The 24,124-nt window shown below is 34.7% G+C and overlaps 2 protein-coding genes across 8 annotated transcripts in view; one reads left to right on the top strand and one right to left on the bottom strand.

Moving 5' to 3' along the window:
- Positions 1-24,124, bottom strand: part of LOC143083829 (C2 domain-containing protein 5-like) — a 119,534-nt gene that overhangs the window by 26,692 nt on the left and 68,718 nt on the right. For 3 of the 5 annotated variants that reach the window (XM_076260205.1, XM_076260206.1, XM_076260208.1), the window contains exons 22-27: positions 12,637-12,741; positions 11,500-11,628; positions 8,936-9,022; positions 8,395-8,484; positions 7,314-7,416; positions 6,463-6,564 (exon numbers count right to left, since the gene is read on the bottom strand). In XM_076260205.1, the coding sequence (XP_076116320.1) occupies positions 6,463-6,564; positions 7,314-7,416; positions 8,395-8,484; positions 8,936-9,022; positions 11,500-11,628; positions 12,637-12,741 (616 nt within the window). Of the gene's footprint in view, positions 1-6,462; positions 6,565-7,313; positions 7,486-8,394; positions 8,485-8,935; positions 9,023-11,499; positions 11,629-12,636; positions 12,742-24,124 lie in introns of those variants that run through there. The other 2 variants (XM_076260207.1, XM_076260209.1) reach the window with 2 other exon arrangements.
- LOC143083830 (uncharacterized) lies at positions 15,607-24,012 on the top strand. Of its 3 annotated transcripts, none has more exons than XM_076260210.1 (7): positions 15,607-15,739; positions 17,938-17,990; positions 18,930-19,062; positions 21,038-21,136; positions 21,583-21,681; positions 22,547-22,648; positions 23,173-24,012. In XM_076260210.1, the coding sequence occupies exons 2-7, from the start codon at positions 17,938-17,940 to the stop codon at positions 23,845-23,847; spliced, it is 1,161 nt and encodes a 386-aa protein (XP_076116325.1). In that variant the 5' UTR covers positions 15,607-15,739; the 3' UTR covers positions 23,848-24,012. The 3 variants fall into 3 exon arrangements, with proteins under 3 accessions (XP_076116325.1, XP_076116327.1, XP_076116326.1); XM_076260212.1 differs by lacking the exon at positions 15,607-15,739 and adding an exon at positions 15,761-15,834; XM_076260211.1 differs by lacking the exon at positions 15,607-15,739 and adding an exon at positions 15,922-16,020.

Raw genomic sequence — 24,124 nt, 5'->3', positions numbered from 1 at the left:
AACTGTCTGACCATAGGAATATTTATCCTTCAGAAGCCCCTGTATACTACACGATGAACTGTCTGACCCTAGGAATATTTACCCTTCAGAAGCGCCTGTATACTACACGATGAACTGTCTGACCCTAGGAATATTTACCCTTCAGAAGCCCCTGTATACTACACGATGAACTGTCTGACCCTAGGAATATTTACCCTTCAGAAGCCCCTGTATACTACACCATGAACTGTCTCACCATAGGAATATTTACCCTTCAGAAGCCCCTCTATACTACACGATGAACTGTCTGACCCTAGGAATATTTACCCTTCAGAAGCCCCTGTATACTACACGATGAACTGTCTCACCCTAGGAATATTTACCCTTCAGAAGCCCCTGTATACTACACGATGAACTGTCTCACCCTAGGAATATTTACCCTTCAGAAGCCCCTGTATACTACACCATGAACTGTTTCACCTAGGAATATTTACCCTTCAGAAGCCCCTGTATACTACACGATGAACTGTCTCACCCTAGGAATATTTACCCTTCAGAAGCGCCTGTATACTACACGATGAACTGTCTCACCATAGGAATATTTACCCTTCAGAAGCCCCTCTATACTACACGATGAACTGTCTCACCATAGGAATATTTACCCTTCAGAAGCCCCTCTATACTACACGATGAACTGTCTCACCATAGGAATATTTACCCTTCAGAAGCCCCTGTATACTACACGATGAACTGTCTGACCCTAGGAATATTTACCCTTCAGAAGCCCCTGTATACTACACGATGAACTGTCTGACCCTAGGAATATTTACCCTTCAGAAGCCCCTGTATACTACACGATGAACTGTCTGACCCTAGGAATATTTACCCTTCAGAAGCCCCTGTATACTACACGATGAACTGTCTGACCCTAGGAATATTTACCCTTCAGAAGCCCCTGTATACTACACGATGAACTGTCTCACCCTAGGGATATTTACCCTTCAGAAGCCCCTGTATACTACACGATGAACTGTCTGACCCTAGGAATATTTACCCTTCAGAAGCCCCTGTATACTACACCATGAACTGTCTCACCCTAGGAATATTTACCCTTCAGAAGCCCCTGTATACTACACGATGAACTGTCTGACCCTAGGAATATTTACCCTTCAGAAGGCCCTGTATACTACACGATGAACTGTCTCACCCTAGGAATATTTACCCTTCAGAAGCCCCTGTATACTACACGATGAACTGTCTGACCATAGGAATATTTACCCTTCAGAAGCCCCTGTATACTACACGATGAACTGTCTCACCATAGGAATATTTACCCTTCAGAAGCCCCTGTATACTACACGATGAACTGTCTGACCATAGGAATATTTACCCTTCAGAAGCCCCTGTATACTACACGATGAACTGTCTGACCCTAGGAATATTTACCCTTCAGAAGCCCCTGTATACTACACCATGAACTGTCTCACCCTAGGAATATTTACCCTTCAGAAGCCCCTGTATACTACACGATGAACTGTCTGACCCTAGGAATATTTACCCTTCAGAAGGCCCTGTATACTACACGATGAACTGTCTCACCCTAGGAATATTTACCCTTCAGAAGCCCCTGTATACTACACGATGAACTGTCTGACCCTAGGAATATTTACCCTTCAGAAGCCCCTGTATACTACACCATGAACTGTCTGACCCTAGGAATATTTACCCTTCAGAAGCCCCTGTATACTACACGATGAACTGTCTGACCCTAGGAATATTTACCCTTCAGAAGGCCCTGTATACTACACGATGAACTGTCTGACCCTAGGAATATTTACCCTTCAGAAGCCCCTGTATACTACACCATGAACTGTCTCACCCTAGGAATATTTACCCTTCAGAAGCCCCTGTATACTACACGATGAACTGTCTGACCCTAGGAATATTTACCCTTCAGAAGGCCCTGTATACTACACGATGAACTGTCTCACCCTAGGAATATTTACCCTTCAGAAGCCCCTGTATACTACACGATGAACTGTCTGACCATAGGAATATTTACCCTTCAGAAGCCCCTGTATACTACACGATGAACTGTCTCACCATAGGAATATTTACCCTTCAGAAGCCCCTGTATACTACACAATGAACTGTCTGACCATAGGAATATTTACCCTTCAGAAGCCCCTGTATACTACACGATGAACTGTCTGACCCTAGGAATATTTACCCTTCAGAAGCCCCTGTATACTACACGATGAACTGTCTGACCCTAGGAATATTTACCCTTCAGAAGCCCCTGTATACTACACGATGAACTGTCTGACCATAGGAATATTTACCCTTCAGAAGCCCCTGTATACTACACGATGAACTGTCTGACCCTAGGGATATTTACCCTTCAGAAGCCCCTGTATACTACACGATGAACTGTCTGACCCTAGGGATATTTACCCTTCAGAAGCCCCTGTATACTACACGATGAACTGTCTGACCCTAGGGATATTTACCCTTCAGAAGCCCCTGTATACTACACGATGAACTGTCTGACCCTAGGAATATTTACCCTTCAGAAGCCCCTGTATACTACACGATGAACTGTCTCACCCTAGGAATATTTACCCTTCAGAAGCCCCTGTATACTACACGATGAACTGTCTGACCCTAGGAATATTTACCCTTCAGAAGCCCCTGTATACTACACGATGAACTGTCTCACCATAGGAATATTTACCCTTCAGAAGCCCCTGTATACTACACGATGAACTGTCTGACCCTAGGAATATTTACCCTTCAGAAGCCCCTGTATACTACACGATGAACTGTCTGACCCTAGGAATATTTACCCTTCAGAAGCCCCTGTATACTACACGATGAACTGTCTGACCCTAGGAATATTTACCCTTCAGAAGCCCCTGTATACTACACGATGAACTGTCTGACCCAAGGAATATTTACCCTTCAGAAGCCCCTGTATACTACACGATGAACTGTCTGACCCTAGGAATATTTACCCTTCAGAAGCCCCTGTATACTACACGATGAACTGTCTGACCCTAGGAATATTTACCCTTCAGAAGCCCCTGTATACTACACGATGAACTGTCTGACCATAGGAATATTTACCCTTCAGAAGCCCCTGTATACTACACGATGAACTGTCTCACCATAGGAATATTTACCCTTCAGAAGCCCCTGTATACTACACGATGAACTGTCTGACCCTAGGAATATTTACCCTTCAGAAGCCCCTGTATACTACACGATGAACTGTCTGACCCTAGGAATATTTACCCTTCAGAAGCCCCTGTATACTACACTATGAACTGTCTCACCCTAGGAATATTTACCCTTCAGAAGCCCCTGTATACTACACGATGAACTGTCTGACCCTAGGAATATTTACCCTTCAGAAGCCCCTGTATACTACACGATGAACTGTCTGACCCTAGGAATATTTACCCTTCAGAAGCCCCTGTATACTACACGATGAACTGTCTCACCTAGGAATATTTACCCTTCAGAAGCCTCTGTATACTACACGATGAACTGTCTGACCATAGGAATATTTACCCTTCAGAAGCCCCTGTATACTACACGATGAACTGTCTCACCATAGGAATATTTACCCTTCAGAAGCCCCTGTATACTACACGATGAACTGTCTGACCCTAGGAATATTTACCCTTCAGAAGCCCCTGTATACTACACGATGAACTGTCTCACCCTAGGAATATTTACCCTTCAGAAGCCCCTGTATACTACACGATGAACTGTCTCACCCTAGGAATATTTACCCTTCAGAAGCCCCTGTATACTACACGATGAACTGTCTCACCCTAGGAATATTTACCCTTCAGAAGCCCCTGTATACTACACGATGAACTGTCTCACCCTAGGGATATTTACCCTTCAGAAGCCCCTGTATACTACACGATGAACTGTCTCACCCTAGGAATATTTACCCTTCAGAAGCCCCTGTATACTACACGATGAACTGTCTGACCCTAGGAATATTTACCCTTCAGAAGCCCCTGTATACTACACGATGAACTGTCTCACCATAGGAATATTTACCCTTCAGAAGCCCCTGTATACTACACGATGAACTGTCTGACCCTAGGAATATTTACCCTTCAGAAGCCCCTGTATACTACACGATGAACTGTCTGACTCTGGGAATATTTACCCTTCAGAAGCCCCTGTATACTACACGATGAACTGTCTGACCATAGGAATATTTACCCTTCAGAAGCCCCTGTATACTACACGATGAACTGTCTCACCATAGGAATATTTACCCTTCAGAAGCCCCTGTATACTACACGATGAACTGTCTGACCCTAGGAATATTTACCCTTCAGAAGCCCCTGTATACTACACGATGAACTGTCTCACCCTAGGAATATTTACCCTTCAGAAGCCCCTGTATACTACACGATGAACTGTCTGACCCTAGGAATATTTACCCTTCAGAAGCCCTGTATACTACACGATGAACTGTCTCACCATAGGAATATTTACCCTTCAGAAGCCCCTGTATACTACACGATGAACTGTCTGACCCTAGGAATATTTACCCTTCAGAAGCCCCTGTATACTACACGATGAACTGTCTGACTCTGGGAATATTTACCCTTCAGAAGCCCCTGTATACTACACGATGAACTGTCTGACCATAGGAATATTTACCCTTCAGAAGCCCCTGTATACTACACGATGAACTGTCTGACCATAGTAATATTTACCCTTCAGAAGCCCCTGTATACTACACGATGAACTGTCTGACTCTGGGAATATTTACCCTTCAGAAGCCCCTGTATACTACACGATGAACTGTCTGACTCTGGGAATATTTACCCTTCAGAAGCCCCTGTATACTACACGATGAACTGTCTCACCATAGGAATATTTACCCTTCAGAAGCCCCTGTATACTACACGATGAACTGTCTGACCCTAGGAATATTTACCCTTCAGAAGCCCCTGTATACTACACGATGAACTGTCTGACTCTGGGAATATTTACCCTTCAGAAGCCCCTGTATACTACACGATGAACTGTCTGACCCTAGGAATATTTACCCTTCAGAAGCCCCTGTATACTACACGATGAACTGTCTGACCCTAGGAATATTTACCCTTCAGAAGCCCCTGTATACTACACGATGAACTGTCTCACCATAGGAATATTTACCCTTCAGAAGCCCCTGTATACTACACGATGAACTGTCTGACCCTAGGAATATTTACCCTTCAGAAGCCCCTGTATACTACACGATGAACTGTCTGACTCTGGGAATATTTACCCTTCAGAAGCCCCTGTATACTACACGATGATCTGTCTCACCCTAGGAATATTTACCCTTCAGAAGGCCCTGTATACTACACGATGAACTGTCTGACCATAGGAATATTTACCCTTCAGAAGCCCCTGTATACTACACGATGAACTGTCTGACCCTAGGAATATTTACCCTTCAGAAGCCCCTGTATACTACACGATGATCTGTCTCACCCTAGGAATATTTACCCTTCAGAAGCCCCTGTATACTACACGATGATCTGTCTCACCCTAGGAATATTTACCCTTCAGAAGCCCCTGTATACTACACAATGAACTGTCTCACCCTAGGAATATTTACCCTTCAGAAGCCCCTGTATACTACACAATGAACTGTCTCACCTAGGAATATTTACCCTTCAGAAGCCCCTGTATACTACACCATGAACTGTCTCACCCTAGGAATATTTACCCTTCAGAAGCCCCTGTATACTACACGATGATCTGTCTCACCCTAGGAATATTTACCCTTCAGAAGCCCCTGTATACTACACAATGAACTGTCTCACCCTAGGAATATTTACCCTTCAGAAGCCCCTGTATACTACACCATGAACTGTCTGACCCTAGGAATATTTACCCTTCAGAAGCCCCTGTATACTACACGATGAACTGTCTCACCCTAGGAATATTTACCCTTCAGAAGGCCCTGTATACTACACGATGATCTGTCTCACCCTAGGAATATTTACCCTTCAGAAGCCCCTGTATACTACACGATGAACTGTCTGACCCTAGGAATATTTACCCTTCAGAAGCCCCTGTATACTACACAATGAACTGTCTCACCCTAGGAATATTTACCCTTCAGAAGCCCCTGTATACTACAAGATGAACTGTCTGACCCTAGGAATATTTACCCTTCAGAAGCCCCTGTATACTACACGATGAACTGTCTCACCCTAGGGATATTTACCCTTCAGAAGCCCCTGTATACTACAAGATGAACTGTCTGACCCTAGGAATATTTACCCTTCAGAAGCCCCTGTATACTACACGATGAACTGTCTCACCCTAGGAATATTTACCCTTCAGAAGCCCCTGTATACTACACGATGAACTGTCTGACTCTGGGAATATTTACCCTTCAGAAGCCCCTGTATACTACACGATGAACTGTCTCACCCTAGGAATATTTACCCTTCAGAAGCCCCTGTATACTACACGATGAACTGTCTGACAACTCTTCCATCTGAAACATCATGTCCTCTTGTTCACTACCTTTACTTGTTTCACTTACAGCTGTAACAAGATGTACAAAGATAAGTGGAATTAACCAATCACTGCAAAATACAACTAAATAGGAAAATGAATAGGAACAAATTTTATACCTTTAAAGTTTGCAACAGTTTAACTACAATTAAGAATTTTGATATTACACCTAGGCTTTAGGGCTGTAGAGTGAACACAAACATATGTGTTTTTTTGCCAATATTGCAACTGTGTGAGTATTGCAATGATAACAAGAATGTGTCCCGAGTACATGGATGCCCCATCCGCACTATCATTTTCTATGTTCAGTGGATCATGAAAATGGAGGAAAATCTCTAATTTGGCATTAAAATTAGAAAGATCATATCATAGGAAATATGTGTACTAAGTTTCAAGTTGATTGGACCTCAACTTCATCAATAACTACCTCAACCAAAATCTATAACCAAAACTTTAACCTGAAGCGGGACGGACCGACGGTCGCAGAGACCAGAAAACATAATGCCCATAAATGGGGCATAAAAAGTGGCATTCTGATATCAGATACATATGTCTGTTTACATATGTTTCAGAAATTGCAATAATAAATCATACATTTGTGTCAATATTGTCAATTCTTCAAAAATTGTAATAATAAATGCACCCAATTATTTCTGAACTTACAGTATGAAGTATTTGTCACTTTTATGTATAATCACCAAAAATCAATTGATCATTGTATTGAAAAGATTATCACTGTTAAACATTCAGGTTTTCAAACTTGTGTTGTATTAACAAACCTGTTTTCAGCAAACTACTTTTGCTGACTGTAGGTAAATCAAGTACAGAAGAAGTTCTGGTGGAAACATCAGATAAACCAATACATACTCCTGTTAAATTTATCTGAAATCACAAAGGAAAATACATAGTCCAAACATCAGATAAACCAATACACACTCCTGTTAAATTAATCTGAAATCATAAAAGAAGAATGTATAGTCAAATTAAATTAATCTGGATGGGTTAAACCTGAAAAACAACTTTTAATCACATGGAATAGACATTGACAAATAAACTTCAAACAGAGAGAAGACGTAAAATTTCCACTTTCTATATCTATGAAGCAACATTCCAATAATCTCTGAATGTGGAGTATCCCAGTAGAAAATATATGCTGAGGATGCTGATTAAAAGAAAGAAATAATTTAATCAAGCTTCTCAATCTTAAAGCTTCATTCATCCTCTTCAAAAGAACATTTTAAGTAAACCATGGTTACCATAATTTGGTTGGCTATTTTGGAATATCTGTGTACACAAAATTTATACCTCCTTTCTCTTTGAGAGGTTTAGCTCGCTATAAAACCAGGTTTAATCTACCATAAGGGCAATGCCTTACCAAGTCAGGAATATGACAGTTGTTTTCCATTTGTTGTTGGGGCTTTTGATTCTGCCATATGATAAAGGACTTTCTGTTTTGAATTTTTCTTAATGTTTTGGTATCTTTCTGATGTGACTTTTTATGATATCACAGAATGAGACTTACCATATTTTTTGTTTTACATGCGTATCAGGAAAGACGTCACTAGTGAAGCATATATGTCGATTCCCTGTTTTTTTATGGTTGTATTGAAATAACTCTTAGGGAAAAATTTTAATTCACCACAAGTTGTTTTGAATGAATAAAAAATGTTCTTAATAAATAGGAAATTGTTGACATTTCTGCTCTATGTTGTGCAAAATTCAAGAAATCACACTACAAATGAGAAAGAAATTTCTTCCGGTTTAATCATTTTCACAGATTATGTGAGAAAAAAAAAACTTTTGTTCTTTATGAACTCCAAACTCGACTTATTTAGACAAACTAAATTTATAATTCCATACCTGTATTTCATTTTCCTCTGGAAGGTCTATGTTAAAGTCCAGATTACACACACAACAGGGAGCCATTTTTCTCAACTTGAAACAAATTTTCTGTAAATAAAAAAACAACAACTTTGTAATGGTTTCTAGAGTTCTGTATCTGATCTTCAGATAAAAAGGCCTCATAAGTTCTTCTAGACCACAAGACATAATTTCATTATAAGAGGGTAAACCAAATCCAAACTCTTATTACAACTGAAGGTTACTAAATTTATCAATAACTATGAAACTTATAAACTGTTACTTAGGACACAAGCATATTTTGGATGTTAAGATTAAAATTTGTTACTGATGCTCATGCCAAATGACATAAAAAATTTCGATAAAAAATTATAATTATGGTAAATTGAAGTCTGTTTAAATTTCTTGCTAAACCGTAATCAACCATGTATAGTATATCCAAGTTGTATGGTACCTGGTAGTGGATCCATTTCTCATCTACAATTATAACACATGCTCTTATATATAAGATTAAAAGTGTTCAATATTTATTCCTACTTACCCTAATGAGGTTCTCAAACATATCTGACAGTGCACTGTTACTTGTTACAGCAGGGTTAAACTCTCTCCGCAAAACCTGGGTAAACATCTAAAAAAATAAAAAACATACCATCTTTGGACATAAAACATATATTCTTGCATCTTTTATCAACTTTAAGTTCTGTAAAGGACATACATTTAGGTCAGGGCCGTAACTACCTATGAGGCAGGGGGAGGCAACAATGCCTCCCCTGAAATTTCTACACAAAATGTTTTTTTTGAAGTAATAAAATGAAATATGTACACAAAGAACTTGAATTTATATTATAAACAACACAAGTTTACAGTTTTAACAGTGTTATCATTATACGTGATATATCTGTCATTTTCCAGATTTTTGATCGAAAGTTAACCGTTTCAGTATAGTTTTATTTAGTTTTTCGTGTGGCCGTCTGTCTGTTATACAGTATATATTCGTACGATAAAACATGAAACTTTGCTTTCGACAATTTTGAATAAAACTTAACTATTCACATTCTTTTAGGGGCTCAATTAAGCAGAGGAAGTTCCCTTCGTATTGTGAATCTTTTATGATATCGGAAATTTGTTACCGGCTGAATCAGCTGTTGGATCTTTTTTCTTAACGTCACCCGATCGTACGAGAACATTATGGTCAATGCCTTAGCAGTTATACACTCCCATTCGTTGTAGCAGGGACTTCCTATACTAAGTATATACTTAGAATAGAAAGTCCCTGGTTGTAGTTATATACATGTCTGTTCAGCTTACAGCGATATTGAAATTCAAGGTCCTCGATAAAAAAAAAATATCTTGCGTTCTATGATCTTGCTTTATATGTTTTTTTTTTTAAACTTACCAGTTTGATTTCTAACAAAATTATCTTTAAATACAGATAATAATTGTTTGCATAAAAATTGCTTCCAGGATCCAGCAATACTGATGTGTTTCTTAAAGTAAGGAAATCGAAGGAAACGGGTGATTTTTAGACATTTTAGAGAAAAAAATTGGCGGTCACAAAGTATTAAATGTTAATAATTATAGGTCAAAGTACGGCCATCAAGACGGAGCCTTGGCTTACCCCAAACAGCAATCTCAGGCTCAGACAGCTTGCTTTTGCATAAAAATTGCTTCCAGGTTCAAGCAATACTGATGTTTCTAAAAGTAAGGAAATCGAAGGAATACGGGTTATTTTTAGCCATTTTACCGAGAAAAAAATCGGCGGCGGGCTGTGCCCCCCAACCCCCCTCTCTTGGGGGCTTCAAGCAGCGGCCGCCAAACCACTTTGGTCATGTTGACTTATTTGTAGCTTTTACTTTGCTACATTATTGCTGTTTACAGTTTATCTCTATCTATAATAATATTCAAGATAATAACCAAAAGCTGCAAAATTTTCTTAAAATTACCAATTCAGGGGCAGCAACCCAACAACAAGTTGCCCAATTGGTCTGAAAATTGTAGAGCAGATAGATGTTGACTTAATGAACAATTTTATCCCAGCAGATTTACTCTAAATGCTGTGGTTTCAGAGATATGAGCCAAAAACTGCATTTTACCCTATGTACTATTTTTAGCCATGTCAGCCATCTTGTTTCGCAGGCAGAGTCACCAGACACATTTTTTAAACAAGATACCCTAGTAGTTTCAGAGGAGAACATTTTTGTAAGATTACAAAAATTTACAAAAAACTGTTAAAAATTGACTATAAAGGGCAATAACTCCTTAAGGGGTCAACTGACCATTTTGGTCATGTTGACTTATTTGTAGCTCTTACTTTGCTGTACATTATTGCTGTTTACAGTTTATCTCTATCTATAATAATATTCAAGATAATAACTAAAAACGACAAAATTTCCATAAAATTACCAATTCTGGGGCAGCAACCTAATAACGGGTTGTCTGATTCATCTGAAAATTTCAGAGCAGATAGATCTTCACCTGATTAACACTTTTACCTCTGTCAGATGTGCTGTAAATGCTTTGGTTTAAGAGTTATAAGCCAAAATCTTCATTTTTACCCCATGTTCTATTTTTAGCCATGGCAGCCATCTTGGTTAGTTGGCCTGATCGCCGGACACTTTTTTTGAACTAGATACTCTAATAATGATTGTGACCAAGTTTGGTAAAATTTGGCCCAGTAGTTCAGAGGAGAAGATTTTAGTAAAAGTTTACAGACGACGGACAACAGACGGCAAGTGATGAGAAAAGCTCACTTGAAGGGCCAGGTGAGCTAAAAATCAAATCAAATAAAAAACCACAACACCCAAAATTAGTCTCCTTAATACATCAGAAGGAAGAGGTAGAATTTAGAAATTATGATATTTTTTTTACCTAAAAATCATAACTAAAAATATGCTATCCATAAACTGAGACCCTTAAAGTAGCATTGCAGCCCCATTACCTTTATACTTTCATTGTAGTTTTCTGATAAATAATTGTAGTTGCTTGTAATGTATTAACAGTCTAATGTCTGTCAACAAATATCAGCTTTTGTAAAATATCTTTTCTTATATTAATTAAGTAACTGATTTATAAGTTTGTTCAGAAACAGAAACAATTGTGAGTTACCTGTAAATTACAAATCATATTTTGGTCCGTAGTCCCAGGCATTTTCTGTGTGTTACACATCTGGACCCAATCAGGCAAGACAGAATCTCGCAGTAACGAAGCAATGTTTTGGTCCCTAGTGTCATCCACCTATAATAAAAAAATCTATCTAATGTTATTTTTTTCTTGTTACAAATTGTCTCCCTTAATGAAATGATGATTGATTTTCTAGGTGGCTTTTCCAAGACAAGTATATAAATCGGACTATCAGGAGCCTGTAATTCAGTGGTTGTCGTTTGTTTATGTGTTACATATTTGTTTTTTTTCCATTGTTTTATATAAATAAGACCGTTAGTTTTCTCATTTGAATTGTTTTACATTGTCATATCGGGGCCTTTTATTGCTGACTATGCGGTATGGGCTTTGCTCATTGTTGAAGGCCGTACGGTGACCTATAGTTGTTAATTTCTGTGTTATTTTGGTCTTTTGTGGACAGTTGTCTCATTGGCAATCATACCACATCTTCTTTTTTATATCTTCATAATTTGATAGATCTGTCTTTATAGAAGAGGGGAATCTTTGAGCAAATAATTCATTTATATTAGTCAGTGGCTACAAATCAGGTTTCATGTAAAATGTAAAAACAAAATGTTATCTCTCATTCTTAGGTGAATTATCTTTTCAATAACCAATATGTGGTTCCCTTTTTCATCCATTGTGAAGTGAAATGATGCCTAAATGTCACTGAAAGTATAAGAGAAACAGATATAATTCTGTGGTTGTTGTTAGTTGCTGTATAATAAAAAAAAAATCATTCAGTATTTTGTACTCTAATCAGTCCATTAGTTTTCTTGTTTGAATTGTTTTACTTTTGTCATTTCAGGGCTTTTTATAGCTGACTGTGTGTTATGGCTTTGCTCATTGTTAAAGGCCATACAGTTTACTTCTATGTCATTTGGTCTTTGGTTTAGTGTGTTCTCATTGGCAATGGCATACCTCATCTCCACTGAATCTAAGGTATTAGTATATGTCAGACAGAAAAATATTAACAAGCCTCACATCAATGATTTGAAAGTAAACAAATAAACTGTCTAGAGCAGAAAAAGGTTACATTCCAATGAAAACAGTTGAGGAATCTATATTTACACATTACTGTACCTCTAAAATGAATGTATCTTTGTTCCCTGTAGATAGTTCCAGCTCGGAGACATCATCCTCACTATCATCTGTTAATAAACTTCTAGGACTCGTCTGACCAGTGTCCTGTAAAGAGATACAATTGTTTAATTAATTCCAGTTGTGAGGCAATACAAATGAGGGGCTAAAGATATAATTAAAAGATACAAATAAAGCTTGCAGAGATAGGCTGGAAATAAAGGCTGGTTTGACAAATATTCTGTAAAAGACAGGAATTTAATGTATACTCTAATTACTCTATGTATCTAGGCCCCTTGTAAACAGTTCTAGTACTTCTACTTAAGTTCAGATACTAAATGATTGGATATATACTGTTTTAAAACATTCTCAAATAGTGATGCTGAAGTTATTGTCTATATTCATGTCAGTTTCCAAACAATAGTTCAATAACCTTACTTTCATCCTTAATTTCTAAGAACTTTGGTGTTTTAAATTGAATAAATGTTTCCTGGTGTCTTATAATCTAACACATCTGATATTTGTTCTAGTGCCTTTCTGGAAGCTTCATTTCTTAGAATACATATATGTTAAACTATCTAAAAGTCCCCTTCCTCATTCTTCACACATCAGCAGAGAAAATGTGGGCTGATAATATAGGAGAGGCCTCTTGTGATGAGAATTGTGAATCTTGTTTCTGATTCTTTACAGAGAGATAACTCTTGAGATCACTTCTGTCATTTGTCTAGTCAGTGTACTGTATGTATAGCACTGACCTTCAATATGATTTTGTTTTACTCTATTTTTCATAAGGCAAACTTATTGTTCAAAAAAAATTATTCTTTAAATATTATCTCCTTTTAAAATATTTTACAAAAAATAATTTATCAATCATTTCTAAAAACAGTTGTCACTTTGGAAAAAAAAGAATTAAAGTTGTCTACCATAGAAATGGCAAAAACAGTAACCATGTTTATATATGATCAATTAATCACCTATATCATATCTTATGAGGTTAAACAGGTGAGTATGTATGTCTTTAAAACAACTGATTAGTACTGATAATGTGTTTAGATATATTCTGGTGAGCTCAAATTGTACTCTGCCAAATACTTCTCTTTTAATATTTATGTAATTAAAACATTAGCTTTTAAGCATGTTCTCGCATTGAAAATATATGAAATATTTGCTGCTGGATATTAAACTAGGCTTCAATAACACAATTAGCTCCCAGTTAATCCAATGATAACATACATTAACCACCAATAATACATATTTATCAGAGAGAATTATCTGATTTCATGTTCACTGTCATGTGATTTATTACTTATATGTAAGTTAAATTTGTAGGAATGTTGGTCTTCTATGTGAATGTATCTAGATGACTGCCCATTCAGACTTCACTGCAAATGGCATAATGATATATCTTTCAATTCAATCAAATTCACCCATAATCCACATATCTGGCCACACAAGTATGTGTTTGATTAGATGGGATAAGAATTTGGTTTCTGTTCCCACTCCATGTGACTTAACTTCCACCAGCCCTAGTAATTCTTAAACCCCTGTGTCTGTCTCATTTGGTTCTATGATAAATTAACCCTTATACACCTTGTAAAATATACCTCGATGAAATTTAAAAAAAATCTAACAACTTCAAAAGTGGTTAACTAATCAACTTATTAAGAATTTAGTTTTAAAAATATTTACTAAGAATGGTTATGTATTTACTCTTTTACCAAGTGTTTATACTGGAAAATCATAATATTTTGTAAAATATGTATACATTTCACATCACTTTAAAAAAGGTGCTAAGAAATAAAATATTGTACTTCTTAAAATTAAAACATAACATTCTAGAATTTTCCATTTTCTTGAGAGAGAGAAAAAAACAAACAATTAAATACACACTAGTTTATAACTTTCTAAAAATTCGTGTTGAACTGTATTTAAACCTCAAAATAGACCGTTAAAGTATTCAATGAAAAAAGGACAAGCTGATGACAAATTGCACATTCAAATGCATATTTGTGATCATCTCCCTATCACCAAGGACGATGTCTATGTAATTATCCCCTCATAAAAACTGAATGTACAATCCCTTTCTATAAACCCCCATCATTGTGAAAAGGTGTATAATCAAAGTAAATATAAATAAGTAAATGCATTGGAATACACAGGTTCATTATAATATTAGGATCAAACTGATTAAGAATGTATAAGGTAAGATTGGAAGAAAAAAGGGGGGATGACAGTTATTACGTACATTAGATGCCTTCTGGGTATTTATGTCAATTGGGTGTTGTCTCATTGTCATATCCTCACATTATTCAATATCTCTTAGTTCTAAATGTCATATCATATTTTTAATTATATTTTGGTACAATTTTCACATAACTTATTTTTTGTTTACAAAAAAATGAAAAAGAAGTGAAAGAAAAGAAGTAATAAGTGATAAATGTGAAAATATTTTATCTTAAACTTTCTTAACAAATTTAGATGAGTAAATTAAATTAATTTTGAATATTTTTTTTGTTTTATTATGCATTATCATTACTTAATCAAAATCATTATCACTATTTACCTATAATTATCATGAATGATTATTTCTATTGTTTTTATTTAAATCTTAATCATATAATTCATTGTTTCACACAATTAAGTCATGTATAAAATTTGATATACAGACAATACTGACTACTAAATACACATGTAAAGTTTTATGTTGAAACATGGCTTCCAGCAAGGACCTTACAATCCGTTAAGACATGCACCATGAATAATCATAAACATCTTAATCCACACCCAAAACTATTTTTATAAGTACATCTACCTTAAAAGGTGTTGTTAGGGTCAAAAATATTTAAAAATCATTTCAATTCTAATATCCAAAATATTGCAAAATTTCAATAAAAACAATGAAAATTCTCTCTCTAAAAATAATACGCATTTTCACATTTATCAAAGGATAAATTAAGGATGTCTGAATCACTATATTTGATCTTTGTCAAAAAGTACAATATAGCTAGCAGCTAGTAGTCAACATCTCTGCGTCCTGACAAATATATACCTGGCAGATACGTTTATTACATAGGTGTGTTGACAAAGGAACACTGTAGAAGCTAAGGTATGTCTCAGCATCTAAAATATCACGTTATTTCCTACTCAAACTTAATTCATAAACTAAACTATTCGTCCTAGGATTAAGAAATACATTGGAAGGTATGTTTCAGCAACTAAAATATCATGTTATTTCCTATTCAAATTTAATTCATAAACTGAAATATTCGTCTTAGGATTAAGAAATACATTGGAACAGTTAGGAGATTCATAGACTTTTATTTCTAATTCATGTACATTATTTGTATGTAACTTTACTTACGGAATTCAAATCAAACATCAAGTTTGGTAAGTTCAAATGTTTTTAATTTTATTTCTACTTCATATAATGGTAACAAATTCAGAATTTTTATTCGAATTCTAGTTATGACCATCAAGGGACTTAGAAGTCTAACATTAGAGTATAAGAGAAATACAAGTTGTTCATTAGCCTTCATGAGCTTCTTGGAGGGAAAACTATTCAAATTCGTCTTTTAATTGAAATGATTTTTAGAGGTATATGCTAAAACAACAGAATATAAAATCTTGATGTGACTGAATAATGATACATGTATTACATGAGTATACTTAGATGAATATTAATTTGAAAATTCAAGACATTTTTAAATAAAAAATTTAATGAAACAAATGTCAAATACAAATGTATATATAAAAGTTGCGTTAAATTGTTTGTTTTATTTATCAAGTTTTGTCATGTGGGCAAATTATAAAGGGGAAAAGGTATTCAGGTCAGATTTCCTCTCCTTCAACAAAGATCATACCTTTTTATCAAGACTTGTAAGCATTTTACAGGAATGAATATTTTGAAACAAATGATTTATTCTGTTTCTTACTTTAAATAAAGTTTCTAAATACTGAACAGATTAAGAGCAAATAGTTGATAAGTTTATTCATTACTATACATTATATTTTCATGTTGAAATTAAATTAAAAGTATCATATATTCAGGCGCATTGCATTTGCGCCAATTTTTTAAAAATAAAATCTTTCAATTGCGCCACAAGGCTATATTTCATTTGCGCCAAAATATAAAAACTTAATTTGCGCCATTTCACAGGTAATACATTATACAGGTAACATATAGTGGAGAGTTAAATATTCATTGCTGTATCGTGAATACGATTTGTTTCTACAGTATTTTTCCTGGATAATTGTTCATAGATATAAGAAGATGTGGTATGTCAGTGCCAATGAGACAACTCTCCATCCAAGTCACAATTTGTAAAAGTAAACCATTATAGGTTAAAGACTAAAGTACGGTCATCAACACAGAGCCTTGGCTCACACTGAATAAATAGCTATAAAGGGCCCAAAAAATAGATATTGTAAAACAATTCAAACTGGAAGACCATGGGATCATACTCATTTCTAATACAAAACTGAGGTTTATAGTTATAAAGTGTTCACATGCTTGAGGTGTATAGATGGACATTGTCAGTTCAGAGACAAACAGAGATATATAGAATAATAGGTAGTTTCGTTTTTGATACTGACTATATCATGTAGAATATCTAGACGAGCCCGTTAGGGCGAGTTGAGATATTCCACATGATGTAGTCAGTATCAAAAACGAAACTACCTATTATTCTGTTTATCGGTAATTATGACGTCACACAATGTATTGCCTAATATTTTCAGTGATACAGCCAGTACGTTGATACTCGAAAATATTAGGCAGTAAGATCAAAGGGAAAATATACGGATTACCGATAAAGGCATTTCCACAGCCATAAACACATGACCATCCAAACTGACCTGTAGATGGATGTCTTTTTTTACTTGTGTCATTGGGTTACTGTCCCATTCTTGTATACGCCTAGACATTCCATTTTTTCATGTGTATTTGTTTTAGTACATTTTGGAAATAGCAAAATAATGAAATGATTTAAAATGGTTATTTAGAATCTATTAAACCTTTACCATCCATGGGAAATAATTCCTTAACAGTGAAATTACTTTCATGTTATCCTTAAGTTTAAATGTAAACTTAAGTGTAATAATTATTATTTTCAATTATATTCATTTCATCTTAAGAAAGCCATACATCGTTTTATTCATCTTTCAATACATTATCTGGAATTGGTTTTATCCAATAGTTTATTCCAAGGGGCTTAACTCATGAATCTTTCAAATGTTCATAGGAAAAGCATGGCTAAAAAGTTATATTTGAATGTAGTAAAAAAATGAACGTTATTTATCCTATAGATGCAGCAAGGCAGAAAGATGGATGACCAGATGGCCATAAACAGATGGGCAGGGTGAGCACTTGTTTTAACAACCAAATTAATATTGTGTGGGGCGGGGGGGGCAAAAAATATATGAATTTAAAAATAAAAGAATATGTGCCTATAAGACACAGATTGCCCTGCTCATAAATATGCATTTTCAGTGTCAGTGTACTTATTTAAACCTGCTGACATTTCGTTATCTTTTAAACTTAATGACATTTGTTTCTGTATGTTGTCATTATAGATTGCTTGGGGGGTTTGAGTGCTCTCAAAGTTCAATATCAAAAGTAACTAAAGTGAAGTTAGAGTGTAGAAATGGCAAATTTGCCAAGTTTTCCATTTATAAATGAACATGCAAAAGTGATGCAACCATATTGCCTTCTATACATGGTGGTAATTAGCATTGAGTATAAGTTTCTATACCCGTAGCCAGTTTTTCTTTTGTACCAACCCCATTCCCCTTCAAAACAAATAAGCACAGTTATAGACACTGTTTTGTTTGAATTGTGACTGTTAAAGTTGAGTTCGTGAGTCCAAATACCCCCCCCCCCCCTTCTGGAAATCGAGGCTATGGCCCTGGTTTCATAACATTTGGTGAAAGCAAACTGAAGTTAGAGAATGGAAACCAATATCAGGACTGAATAAAAACCAAGATGATCAAAAGTTGTCTTGTGAACTGATTTTAAAATAATATTTTTCATTATTGAAAGAGATGCTTATAATTCTATAACACGTTATAAAAATCATGATATACTGCTAATTTTGAACACCATAAAAATGATGCACATGTGAAAACTTATCCTACTTAAATTGATATAAAATAGAAATAAATAAAAAAAAACATGAAAATTTAAAAAAAAAAAAGTTTGGTTGCTGTTTGTAACCTGTAATTGCTATTGCCATATGTTTGAGTAAGATGTTGTGTTTACCCTTTCGCCAAGATCTGATCTTTTGGTTATATTTGAACAGTTTGAGAGCAGACAACATGAGTGCTCTTGAAGAAAGGGCTACAGTTATGCTGTGGGCAGCCTTACACAGACAGGACATAGGAGCTGTACAAAATATGATCCGAGACGGAGTAGATGTCAATGAACCAGATATTGTAAGTCATATCAAATAAGGACTTGATGTCTTTCATAAGGAAAGTGTCAGATAACAGTTCAGTATTGTCTTATACATGTAATACTATATAAATATAACCGTGTTGGTTGAGGTGTGTATTGCCCACTGAAGGAAAGACAAAAAAACGCTAACTCAAATTCGCAGATCTAACATTGTTGTGCTAAATTTGAGGTGAATTATATTCAAATATAGTGTTTACTCTGTATGGCCACAGGTTATCTAATGGAGAATGTGGTGAGGTTGTCACTTGTTTAGACGTATATATAATGTATATTTAAACTTACAATAACCAGGGTATGACTAATGTCAGTGACATTTATGCATCATCAATTATGGTATTTTGTTCTATCTCCATAACAGTGTGATCAGACTATAAAATGTAGCTCCCTTATGTATGTTTCAGCCCATTTTTTCAAGTTCTTACAAACATATTAAAATTAGTTGGCATCCTAAACTTTTGATGTTCAATAAAGACAATCTTAAAATTTTATGAAGTAGCAAATAAAAAGACAATAATAATTTCAACACAATGAAAGTTGTGTCCTGTCCCACCTCTGTTTGGAAAACATCTATTGTTTTCAGAAACAAACAACTGATAAAAAGCTAGATTGTTGCTCACAAAATAAGCTTTAAGTGATCCATTTTGATAGTCTTTAAAGTAGTTTCAATGATTTCTACATAAAGAAACACAAATCATTTTTGTAGAGGAGGTGGACTACTAGGGAGGGATTTCTATGTAACATGACAGGGATCTATTACTCAACACATGTTTAAAGTTTATTTTTAAATCTCTAACATTGAATGCAGAGAATTGTATGAAACTGAGTCACAAATAAAATAAATGACAAATGAGTTGTTTAAGGAGTGACATGTCATGTGACATCATATAGTAAATCAATGTACTACAGTGTGTAGGCTTTGATGAGAACGATCATTATGGGAATGTTTATATGTATGAAACATCAGCAGTCATCTGATAAAAGTCATGATTGTTGTGCAGTCCATCAATATTAATAGCCCCATTCATACGTTATCATTATTTCCCTCTAAATTACTCAACACATATCCTGATGTGATCCTATGAATTCACCAATTTAAACATAGATATTAGAAGATGTGGTATGAGTGTCAATGAGACAACTCTCCATCCAAATCATAATTTGTAAAAGTTTATTTGTAATGTATAGTTTCCTGCCAAATCATTCAACAATTATCTTGATGTACTCGTATTAACTCGGCAATTCATACAATATTTTCTGCCAAATTACCAAACAAAAATTTAATAATAATGTGATGTGATGCTATCAATTCCAAAATTCATACATTATTTTCTGCTAAATAATTCAAAAAATATTTTGATGCGATCCATGCTTCTAAAAGTTTGTATTGATTTTAAATTAAATTAGTTTGCTGTGCAAATTGGAAGTATTTGTTAGATTCTTTGCTTATTCTTCTGCTGATTCTCTCCAAATTTCTTCAACAATAAAAACTGACCACCACAAAATAGCCCATAGTGCTGAAGAATGCATTAAACAACTTTTGAATTCACAATATTGCATCTGACAAAGATTTACCATCCTGTATGTATTCAATCCCCTGGTTTTGTACTTCCAATATGAATTTCCAACTTTAATTTCCATAATCAGGTATATTTATAGATTATCGTTGATTTTCTCGCTTGAGCTGGTACAGCGAAAGTGAGAAAAGCAATCGAGTTGAGATGACCAATGATAATCTGTTTATCGCTATTTTACCTATGACGACGTTGTCAATTTCATGTCAATTTCGTTAGCAACGCCACGTGTCCTTAGTTTCTAGCGATAATTTTTCAATCTCAAGCGAGAAGCATGATATGAAAATTATCATAAAAAAAGATCAAAAGAAAAATGCACAAAATAGCGATAATATTTATTATAGATAGTGATATAATGTTTTTTTTTTATCTTGTTTTTCAGAATGGAATGACACCACTACTTGTAGCCTGCTATATAGACAGCATAGACTTAGTGGCTGAGCTACTGAGAGCTGATGCTTGTGTTAACAGTGTTAATAATGTGAGTAACAAACTCTCTAGGGTTATCAGGATTCCAAATATTTACAACTTTTACATTTTCTACCTTGTATGAAAAAAAATAAAGTGTAAAAACAAAGTTTACCTTTATTTTTTCTGGAGTAGTGCCAATTTTAAAAGGTCAATGTTAACATAAGTATAAAATTGGCCATGGAGAAATATAATCACAAAACAAGCACAGTGACTCACATAAATATATTTGACAATCTATTTAATGGATATATTTTAAGTTTAGATTATTTTAAAAGAAGTAAAAATGTGAAAAGTGAAAGTTTGACAAGTAATTTCAGGATTTAACTTTTATCATTTCAAAGAAAGAAATCCTGACATGACCCATAGAAAATTGGTATTATGTCAGCTAAGAGTTATGCTATTAAATGATCAGAAATCACAATATGAAAAATAATGAATTGTTTTTGTATTTTTCAGACTGGCCATTCTGCCTTGTACTTGGCTGCTAAGAATGGTAACAACCAAATAGTTGATTTATTATTAAATTATAAACCAAGAGTCAATGCCATGTCAAAGGTAAATTATAGCAATCAAATGGGAAAAAGGGGGAGGCTTATATTTCAGAAAAAGTTGACTAAGAAACTTTATACCCATAAAAGCCATTTATTCACAAAAAGGTCATTTTCCATAAAAAACCAACACAACTTGTGATGGGCATACATAATTATTTTGTTTTCAATTTTTCCTCTGCTCAGTCAGACCGCCTCAGTTTTCTGGTAGGAGCATACTGGTATGTTGTTGTTTCCAATACTGGCAAGGTCAAACCAAACTTGTAAATTGATATTTTTTATTTCTCTGCGTAGCACACATCATATGAGAGTAAGAGTATAGACTTTTATAGCTGACTATGAGGTATGGGCTTTGCTCATTGTTGAAGGCCATACTGTGACCCAAAGTTGTTTATTTCTGTGTTATTTGGTTTCTTGTGGAGAGTTGTCTCAATGGCAATCATACCACATCTTCTTTTTTATATATATCTGAAAACCAAACCATCCATACCTCTATGTCCAAATCTATTACAAACATTTCTCAAAGTATTAAAAATCTAAATCCAGGGAGATTGGACTCCAACGTATAATATTGAATCCACAGTAATTGCCATATTATTTGTTTAAAGTTGCCAAGGAAACTAGGTTCATTCTTGATCTATTATTGCAAATTAAGCCATGTATGATTTAAATTATATCAATTTTAGAAACAAATGAATCATTAATGTATTGCCTAGGTGCAAGTTTCAAATTCATACTTAATGGCAATGTTTTTTTGTTGTCATCTTTTAAACAAATTATGTAAGAGTAGAAAAAGTACATATTAAGAAGGTTACATAGATCTTTACTTGTAAAGCTTGATAAAAAAATAATTATTTTGTAACTTTTTATAGTTCAGTGGTATGACAGCTCTTCATGAAGCTTCACACAAAGGTCATCATCAGGTCGTACAAACTTTGTTAGAGCACGGAGCTGACGTAAATGCTCTAGATAAGGTGAGTTCAACAAAATTACCAAAAAACAATAGCCTTCATTTTGACCATGATTTGTTTTACTTTAATTCATTAAAGATTTATTTCCTTGGAAAGTAAAAGTTTTTTTCTTTATTTTATTAATTTTAAATTTGTATGACGATCAACATTATAGAAATTTGTATGACAATCAAGATTACACAAATTTGTATTAAGTTCAAAATTAATTACAGAGTATGAACAGACTGGTGTATAAGATTTCAAATAGTTACTTCCCTTTACTGATACAGAAGGGAAATACAAATCTGTTGAGCTATATTTCAATTGTTTTTTTTTAAATTTGTTATTTCATTTCTTTTTTTTTTTTACTTGGTGTTGTTTACTTTTAGATGCTTGGATTACCTGTATGAATACATGTGTTGATAAGTAACTGTCTGGTTTATGTTTGGGTTAAATATATATTAATTTTTAAGATTTAATTTGTAAAAAAGAAATTAAGCAACTATTTTTTGGCTTTAAATGCATTGTCTTTAAAACTTACATTACAGATGAATAAGATGCCCGAATTTTATGCAACAAACCAAGCCACCAAAGATTTATTTAAGAGATTTAGAGAGAGATATCCACAATACAACATCTCACACGAAACAAATGGATTTCGACCGAAAACAGATGATTCTGAGATTGACGCCATCTTGAAAAAATATGAAGAAGAAAGCAAAAATCCACAGGATAGTGGTCAGATTGAGGAGTTATTCAAACCACTTACTTTTGAGGACATGTATAAAAAAAATGGTGATGAAGGATCAAACAAATCATATAAAAGAGACCCTGTCATTCCAAAGCAATTCTCTCTCAATACAGAGCTTGGAACAGAGGGCAAGATTTCTTCAACAAGGGATTTAATCCAGAAAAAGCTAGACGAATATAAAGTGCCACCAAAGCAAGATTCTCAATATACTAAAAGAGTGGCTTCCACTAAGGTGGCACCTATGGAAGATACTCAAAAGGTGGCACCTACAGAAGATACCCAAAAAGTGGCACCAACAGAAGTTACTCAAAAAGTAGCACCAATGGAAGATACTCACAAAATGGAACCAACTGAAATTTCATCCCCAAAAATTGAACCAACCGATGATTCTCAAAAAGTGGATTCAGCAGAAAGTTCTGAGAAAATCAAAGCAAGGAAAATGAATGTTTTTGACAGATTATCTAAAAAGTAGTATATCTTCAGACAATTTGAGAAAAATAAATCGCTCACCCAGTGACAAGGTTCATGTGCTTTTCTCAAAGGAATATTAAGCTTCTATGTACAGATAATTCAAATTCTTCAAATGGATAAATATCAGTTGATTATTTTATAAATTCTTAATAAAGTTGTTCCAAGATTTTCGATTTATATTTTGAAATAAACAGTGATGAAATGATATATGTCAACTAGACAGCAGCTAAATGACACATCACTAAAAGAAAGTGAAAGTATAAAGGGACATAACCCTA

This window comes from Mytilus galloprovincialis, chromosome 7 (assembly GCF_965363235.1).
Source record: "Mytilus galloprovincialis chromosome 7, xbMytGall1.hap1.1, whole genome shotgun sequence".
In the NCBI taxonomy this organism is placed as follows: domain Eukaryota; kingdom Metazoa; phylum Mollusca; class Bivalvia; order Mytilida; family Mytilidae; genus Mytilus; species Mytilus galloprovincialis.
The sequence above is the reverse complement of the archived record's forward strand: the minus strand, read 5'-3'. Positions and strand labels throughout refer to the sequence as shown.